The sequence below is a fragment of the Parasteatoda tepidariorum genome, unplaced genomic scaffold, assembly GCF_043381705.1.
Source record: "Parasteatoda tepidariorum isolate YZ-2023 unplaced genomic scaffold, CAS_Ptep_4.0 HiC_scaffold_2000, whole genome shotgun sequence".
Classification (NCBI taxonomy): Eukaryota; Metazoa; Arthropoda; class Arachnida; order Araneae; family Theridiidae; genus Parasteatoda; species Parasteatoda tepidariorum.
In genome coordinates, this window is record NW_027261510.1 from 1 (window position 1) to 9,383 (window position 9,383).

General features: G+C 30.1%; 1 protein-coding gene across 1 annotated transcript; it reads left to right on the plus strand.

Moving 5' to 3' along the window:
• Nucleotides 1–1,738: 1,738 nt before the first annotated feature.
• Nucleotides 1,739–8,584, plus strand: LOC122273038 (calsyntenin-1-like; the record flags this gene model as incomplete). The annotated part of the gene is made up of 4 exons (XM_043057094.2): nucleotides 1,739–1,932; nucleotides 3,982–4,108; nucleotides 5,637–5,791; nucleotides 8,433–8,584. Coding segments are annotated over exons 1-4 (611 nt in total), but the record flags the coding sequence as incomplete, so codon positions are not given.
• Nucleotides 8,585–9,383: the final 799 nt, after the last annotated feature.

Genomic DNA, 9,383 nt, shown 5'->3' on the forward strand with positions numbered 1-9,383 from the left:
GACATGACTTGAAAGTCGCTGGAATGTTTCTCGAACCAATCCTTGGCGATTCGACCCATCTGACATGTTACATTATCCTGTAGGGAAACACCATCCCCTGCAGGAAAACTGTTGCCATGAATGGGTGAACCTGGTCTGCAATTATGTTCAAGTAGCTTACAGACGTCAAGGATTGTTCTATGAGAATTATGGGTCTTAATGTGCCCCATGAAAACATTGTTCTTGGGCAAGAAACCATGAAAATCTGGGCGAGCCCATTGTTATAGATGGAGGGTGGTCATAATGTAATGGCTCTTCGGTGTATATACATCAGAGCTCATTCTAGGCAGGGTAAACAGGGCGCAGCACCCTGCTGCCCTTTTAGTCAAAAGAATTCACCTTGTTGCCCCTGGAGTAAATTAGTGCCCTGATGTAATAGACTCCATGCCCTTTCTTTCCTCAACCCTTCTTTACTTTTTCCCCAAACTCTACAATGGATTTCATGAACTGTTATTTTTAACTCTTTTTATTTAGTTTGTCATTGCTGTCAATACATAGATTTATATGGGAAAGGAAAAATAGCCATCACAACCCATTGTTGCACTTGTCTTTGAAAGTTTGCAGTTACTTCCACTATCATTAAATCATAATTATTATTAATAATTTTAATTATTTAATCATAACTACAGACACTTAAAAACATACATTTATTATTTTAATAATATATGCATGCATTTTAAATAAATTATTAAGCTAATTAGCTCACTAACTCGATATATATGTTAATTTATTAATGGAAATAAGTAATTAATGATTGCTATGCTACTTTTAGTTAAGTAAAAAAAAAATTCTTTTACTAATTGACAATGTTTTTTAATGGAACGTGTAAAGAATTCGTGTTTTTAATAGAACGTGAAATTATTACCTTTTTAGAATAATAATGCACCTTTTTTAAGCTTTTGCACCCTGCCCTTTTTTCTGCCTAGAATGAGCTCTGTATATATAATTATCTCTTTCTCTCTCTCTCTGTGTATATATATATAAATATATATATATAGAGAGAGAGATGGTGCATAGCATTTTTAAAAAGTGCTTAAAGGTGCTTATTTTCAATTTTTAAAAGCCCTTAAAGTGCTTTTTTCATAGGGTATTTTTTTAAAGTGCTTAATTTTCCCTTTTCGAAAATGAGATTTATCTTTCTTTACCTTGTCGATTTTTGCCGCGTATTATGTAAAAGTGTGCTTTTCACACTGTGTCCTATACAATGTTTTCACAATTCATTCAACCACAATCCATTTCGACGTACCATTGGTCCATAGCTTATGAAATAGCCAATAATTTTACTATGCTTGATGAAATACTTGCAAGTCTGTATGTGCATGTATACTGAGCTGGGTTCGGTGAAATTATTGCACTCTCATGCGCAACTCTGCTGCATTTTGCAAGACATTCTCAATTTCAGACTTCATTTTCCACTCTCTGATATCAAACTGAAAAATCTCTCAATCATTTTATAATGGCTATGTAATAGAGAAAAGAGTTCTTTGTCTGAAACTAGTTATTTTATCATGATCTTGTGAAGTCTTTGAAAATTATTTTGCTTTTCGTTAATGTATATACCTCTTAAAAATATTTTTTGAGTGCTTAAAAAGTACTTAAAAGGTGCTTATTTTTTGTTGAAAGATTTGACTACGCACCCTGGATAAAGTTGCTATTATTTACATGATTTTTTTTCTGTTGGATTCTGAAATTATATGTGGAAATTATCTTTCAGAAATGAATCGCCATCATTACTCAATATTTGTAAGGAATTGTCGCCTAATATTGCTGTTGCGAAGGGAATTTTACCAAGAAAGACCCAGTGTATTTAGACCTGCAGAATGGCGATGGAAAATGCCTGAAGTCTGTGATAACCAATGGCATCATTATGCTGTCAGTGTGAACTTTCCGGAGGTAAAAACTATAATTGTATTATAAATATTAAAATATTTGTGTATTTAATTTGTGTAATAAATTTTTTTTGATGGATTTACCACTTTGAATCATGACAATTGAATTGAACAAACTTAGAATTATCCAAAAATTTGGGTACTTATTGGTTATAACAGAGGTCGCCAAAGTGGTCTATATAGACCCCCAGGGGTCTATTTAACAAAAGCGGGGGTCGATCTGAGACAGGGGGGCGAATGGGGGTCGATCCGAATCGGAAGGGTCGATTGTGGGTCGGAAAAAAAAACAGTTCTCAATACGCAAATCACACATACCTAATTAAGTATGTGAAATTTGTGATTTTTTTTAATAATTGACTCAATATCAGTTTCTTTATAAAATATAAATTAATAAACGTATATTTATTGGGGTGAAACAAGTATTTACGTACCACCGCGCAGTGGCACGAACTCAGCGCAGTTTATAAGTCATATGCATATGTGCGCTTGTCCAAATGTCACGTGNCGACAAAACTATAGCACACTTTGTATTTTTTTACGAAAATTACAAAATTGACCAATTTTGACGAAAATTAAAATTGACCAATTTTGAACCCAATATAGCGAACCTTGCAAAAAAACACCAGGCACACCCATCTCATTGATCAAGAAGCAGTAAATCTTTAGTTACTTTACTTATTATATATACTTATGCATAATTACTTATTATTTAATAATAAGGCATTTAAATTTCAATATTAATATATTTTTCATAAAACTATTGTTACACAATGTACTATTACTTTAATAAATGTTTAAAATCATAAAATAAATGTACAAACACAGTATCTAATATAGTTTTATTTTAATTAACAGAAAATTACTTTTGCGGGGGTCGATGGAGATTTCGAAAAATTATATAGGGGTCGATGATCAAAAAAGTTTGGCGACCCCTGGGTTATAAGGATAAGAGTGTGTGTTGGCTACAGCTTTTCTAAATTATTGCCAAAATGAATGTTGTTCCCGATAGCTGATAAAAAATTTAAATATTGAGATGCATTGTAAAAATATATTGATACTTAATTATAAATTGTGATATTTTTCCAACTAATTGCATTGAACTAAATCTGAACTAATTGCATTGTTTTTACAATGGTTAATATTTTCACTATCCAAATAAAATTTATCAACACACAATAGTATTGCATTTCATAATTATCATTATGTGAAATATTGATAATCATTAAATATGATACTATTGTAGATTGTATATTTAAAGTTTTTTTTTATAAAAAAAATATCATGCAAGCATATGTGTTGAATAATGGCTAAAATTTATGATTTAAATTAATATCCATGGATGGCGCTGTGCCAATGATTTATTCTTTCTCATATTTTTGTTCTCTCTTGTCCTGTCAGTATGAAATAAATGTTATTTTGTTTTCTTCATCATTTTATGATGGAATCCAAGTATATTTAGGGAGCAATTTAATAATGTATAAATATACAATTATTTCATTACTTATGGTTCAATTAATTGTAAATATGCCATTTTATATGTCGGATAAAACTGTCCCGCAGTGTACTGATCATTAAGACACAGTTCCCAGCAGATCACCAAAGTCAAGCATCACTGGCTACGGTCAGTGTGCGGGTGGGTTACCACTTGGATCAGTCTGCGTAGGGACTGAGGGTGTGCGGTATTGGTCCTCGTTAAACTGTTCTACCATATTGTGCTCGACTTTGCATGCAGGTCGTTGGGCTACCGAAGCGGGGGTGCCATCCCCTCTGTAGAGGATCAAAATTGTGATGGCATGTCTTCAGATCATCCTCAGGGGTGTTTCCCAGACCGTCGCCAATAGCCCATCGTGCAGCTCTAGTGTGACGTAAATTAACTACAGCAACAATGTCAGATAAAACTAAAAAGTTTTGCTCTCCAAATGTGCGTTGTTGGACGGAGTACGTGAAAGTGCCATGCTGCTTATCTTGTGGCATTATCTGATAATAGTTAATTTCTAGTTATCCAGAAAATCATGTGAGAATTTTTCATCTTTATCAACTTTTATTATTACAGTCTACCCTCTATGTGGATGGACAACAATTCAAAATACAAACCAACAACCCAGACATTGTTGATGATTGGCCTCTTCATCCTGCTAAAGATATCAACACCACATTTGTTGTTGGAGCATGCTGGCAAGGTAAAGAATTCGCAATGAAGCCAATAAATCGAATTTATTTTCTATTATCGCTAGTATCCTGCAACTTAAGAATTAGGAGTAGGTCAGAAAATTGATATCGTCAGATAATTCTGAGATTTTCTCAATTAACATTAAGCTATGAGTTAACATTGCATGAACTATGAGTAATATATAACTGAATAAGTAATGGCTGTTTCGAAAGGATTTTTTTCTTTTTAAATAAAGAAACTTTGTTTTATTTTTTTATCATTAGACATGATTCACTATCATGAAAAATACTGGTACATTTTTTTAATTGCAGTTTTTTTTTGCTGCCATATTTCTTTTTAATCATCACAATTGTAATTTGACAACATCAATTGTAATAATGGTTAAATGTGTTAAAAGCTTGTCGTTGGATTTGTCACCTGATCAAATGTCAGATAATCTGGATTTTACTGTACTAGTATTTTTTCAGCTTGTTGTTTTGTTATATATGCAGACTCTGCATATACTTCTTCTTCCGTTGCCTGATCAAATGTCAGATAATCGAGATTATACTGTACTTGTATTTTTTCAACTTGTTCTTTCGTTATATATGCAGACTCTGCATTTACATCATATTATTTCAACCAATATATGACTAAACAAAATGTTATAGTTTAAAACTGAAAATTTAAAATACTTTTTTGAATACATTGTTTGGTTATTTCAGTTTTAAACTATTTTGGGCTTAGTTTAACTTTATCTGTGTTTGTTTTTCTAGGTTTCTAAACATAATAGGTTTTTAAGTTCTATGTAGTATACTTTGCAAATGATGTATCGTAGAAATTGTTTATTTGAAATAGTTTATTTATTATTCAAAGCTCAGTCCCGTCTTGCCCCCTAGCGGGGGCATCCGGGGTATATAGTTTATTTATAAAAATATTTTTGTTAAGAGAAGTAGTTCTTATTTCCTAAAAAAGTCTGGATGAGTTTATGTGCAAAATAATCATATTTAATGAGGTACTTATTTAAACAATGTATAGTTAGGAAAAACCCAGAATCTTTTTTGTATAGAGTACATTTATTATTAAAAAAAATTTAGACGAGTTTCTTTTAAGACAAATGTTATAATTTACAATTCGTAGAAAATAAGATCCTGAAAAGCCTGAGCTCCCAAGAGTCTTCATATATTAGGATGTTATTTTCTGACTAATTTCTTCAATAAGTATAACTACAAATATGTGAATATTTAATGCTATTTCATTTAGAAATTGTTGAGCAATATTTATAAATCCCAAATGCAAAGCTGGTTACGTCAGTGTCTGAAAAAGAAGAAAAAAAAAGACTATTTTGTAGTTAAAATTGAACTGTTGTCTTTAATTATTACGATTCTTGTTTTTGCATCAAAAGTAATTTATTTTGTTTTGTTATGTAAAGTAATTTATTTTGTTTGTTATTTGATTGTTGCACTCATGTAATTTTAAAAATTAAGTGATTTTAAAAGTAATAAAATATGTTTTGGTTAGTTACTTCACCATAAAAAAAATTTATATTTACTTTCTAGGAAAAGATGAAAAAATGGCCTTCAATTTCCATGGATTCCTTGCTGGTCTGTCTGTATTGCGAGGCCGAACAGAAAATCCAGAAGTATTAGCCTGTCTTCATCGATGCAAGGAAGGTTTAGAAGTACCCCCTGCTGATCTCCTAGAACCCGGAATGGTTAGTTAGTTCATATTATTACTAGTTTTGCTGCTTTGAAACTGAACAGCTGTACAAAATTTTATTTTTAATTGCACATGAACCAATGTTTTGTTTCAATTCATTGTAAAATATGTCACTTTTTTACATTGTAAAATGTCAAACTTTATTACTTTGTGAAGCATGTTAATTTTTATTTCAATGTCAAAGTATATCAATCTTAATTTCATGTATATATGTAATAAATGCTAGTTTTATTTATATTGCTGATTGGGTGGTTGAGCGGTCAGCGTTCCTGACTGTAAAGCCAATGGTTGCGAATTTGAATCCCGCTCAGCGCATGCATGTTTCTCTCTCTGTCTGTTCTCTGTTGTGTGAATGTAGTCCACCCTATAAACGGGTATATGTGACAGTGTGGTGTGGGTAATGTTCGTGACTTAGGTTCACAGGTGCCCTCAGGGTAATGTTGAATGAGCAACTCTTCCAGCATCTTCCGAGGTAAAGAACAAAAGTTCAGTGCCTGTCCTTTAAAAAAAATAATTTTCTTTATAAACTGCAGAAGTTTAAATATGTCTACTTTTAAATTTACATTTGCATACAATATTTTGTTATGAAATATTTTGTTTTTCAGTTTTTGAAAAAAAGTTACAGAAAAGCATATAAATTTACTAGTTATGCCACTGCTTTAAAATAGCTTATGTCCTAAATTTAGTTGTGATCCATCATTGATTATATAAACTAATTGGCATCATGAACGTGAATGCCATTGGCACGAGATAAGGTGGATATATGTCCCCCTCAAAAATTAGAAATCTCTCGCAATAGCCTTTCCTGATATTTCAGATTTTAAAAAAATCACTCATAATTGAATTAAACTTAGCTAAGAACAAATTAAGAAATTTTTATAAAAAATTAATGATTTTGCCGATATGAAGTAAGTTACATATTTAATTACATATGCAATACTTGAATAAATAGTATTAATTGCATTTCTCTATACCTGATGTGAAGTGATCCTATGAAATTTTCATTTATCTACTTGCCACCTTGCCACTTTAAATTTTATCAAAATTTTACTTCTTTACATCTTTTGATTACTGAAACGCAATTCTTAAATGCAAACTCAAAAACTGATTACGTGAATAATTCCTATAAAAAATTCAATTAAGCTGCAAAAAATTAGATTTAGATTAAACTCTTTGCTGCTTTAAATTTAATTCTTTCCTACTTTTGCTTATTTTACTAAGAATGAATCCTGCAATAATTTTAAGAGAAATAAACTTTTATCCTAATTATTAAGATATATTTTTCAGGGCTCTTGTCATAAAAAAATTAATTTTGAAGTTATTTGACTCTTTTTTAATTAATTCCTGGAAGTTCATAGGTTAGTAACAAATAAAAAGTAAACTGTTCCCACAACTGGCCGTGGCGTTTAAATCTCCACAATTTCATAATACATACTTACTTTACTTACAAGACAAGCTGGTATCCTTCAATCTGGAACTTTACAGGATTCAAGCTACGATGGGAAATGGTACCTCATTAGTTTGAACTGGGGATAGAACTAACCACAACTTTAAGCAAATAATCAATTACAATTCGAAAACCACTGTATACTTTAATATTTTGCTCATCCTTCTCAATCCATCATTAGAAATTTTAATCATTGGCTCTTTTTTTTTTTTTTTTTTTTTTTTTTTTTTTTTTTTTTTTTTTTTTTTTGATTGAAGTATTTTTATGAGTCCTAGAAATCAAAATAAATAGAACTTAGATCAAATGATAACTTCATCAGAGGAAATAGTTTTCTTTTCCCCTTTATGGAATTTATTTGGCTTTTGGCACAAGGCAAAAAAGAAAAGTAAAATTTACTGAATATTTGATAGAAACTATTAGATTGAATGACAGGAATTTCAGTTCTGAGTTTTATTGATAATTAAATAGTATCATTTAAAAAAAAACGCTGTTAAAAATTATCAATATGTTTTGTCATAAAAACATAATGCAAAATTAATGGCAAAGCAAAATTAAGCCTCTGAATATAACAAATAATGATTAAAAAAATTTCTGCAAGTCTTCATCTGGCTGCTATTTTTTTCATTGAAATTGTTGCTATGAATTTTATTAGTATATTTCTTTTAATATATATGAAATTATTATCGATATTTTTTAATATTCTGAAAATTAATTTAATGTTTTTTTTTATTTTTATGTATTTTTTTTTTTCATTTTAGAAATAAACCTTGTAATGTTTATCATAGTTTGAGAAATGTTGGAAAAAAAAACATCTTACATTATTAATTTCTTTAATTATTTCAATTTTTGAAAAAAATTGTGCATCTTTTAGGTAGGCCACTGTTAAAAATGCTTCTTTCTACTGGCCAGTAGTAGAATTTCCCAATTTTGCAGTTAATCATTAAATATGTGAAAGTTTCTAGGCTACTAATTCTCAAACTAAGATGTTGATTGAAAGTAAATATTTTTGTGCAACTTCATGCCAAAGTTGCTGCCAATTTTTAAAATCATTTCTAAGTTTTTCTTCAAGGATCATTCTGGGTTTGAGAATTCCTAAAAACACCTGTAATCATGGGAAATATTTTTGTCTAACCCTAGTTATTTTTCTATATTGCATTATAAATTTTTATATGTAATATTTTTATTGCAGGAACTTTTGACTAATTCAGATCTTAGTGAAGTAACAGTCGAAGGAAACAGCAAGAACAACCTAGAAGATTTAATATCTCGAGTAGGATATGTAAATTCAAGAGAATTTCCTACCCCTGGACGTCGTAGTGTTCAAATTAGTACCACTGTCACGTAAGTATATCCTGTGTGCTTTTTTTAAAATTAAAAATTTTTATTTCTTATACCTAGTTCTATTTACAGTGCTCAAAAGGATACAGTTTTATTTTTGTTAGTTTGTACACAGTTTTCAATGCGTAGATACATAAAGTGGCTATAGAACAGGGAAAATGTTAAGAAATTTGATCAATATGAAAAATTCAGTTAAAGGGCTTAATCTAGGTTTAAGGTCCCTACAAGTTCAATATTTTTTCAAAAACAAAACAAAAAATAAATAGTACAAGATCTGCAGGATATCATCTGATGCAAAATGCAAATGTAAAAAACAGTATTTTTTTAAAAAAACATTTTTGTTAACTGATGCTAAAAGTATTTCTCTATGGGTTACCAGAAGCCAAAATGCAAAATTTAATAAACAAAGTTATGCTATCAGTCTCAAAAAAATTTGATTACCGTATATTGCTGTATTAGCCAACCTACAACTTTGATTACAAGAAAGCAAATTTCTTGTAAGTCTGGTTATACGAACAGACCGCTGAAGAAAATCTTACCTAAAAAATTTTTAAAACTAAAAAACATGATCCAAATTATTAAGCATACAAAATTTTCACAAATTAAAAATATTTTATATTATTTTCTAGATATGATACATTTCACTTCAAGTAAAGTTAAATAAACAAATGCTCACAAGTGACCAGTTAATGAAGAGAAAAAAATCTTACACAGGGTTCCCACGGTCCTTAAAAGTCCTTAAAAACTGCTTAGTTTTCATTTTGAAAATTAAGGGCTCTTAAAAGTACTTAATTTTGATTCA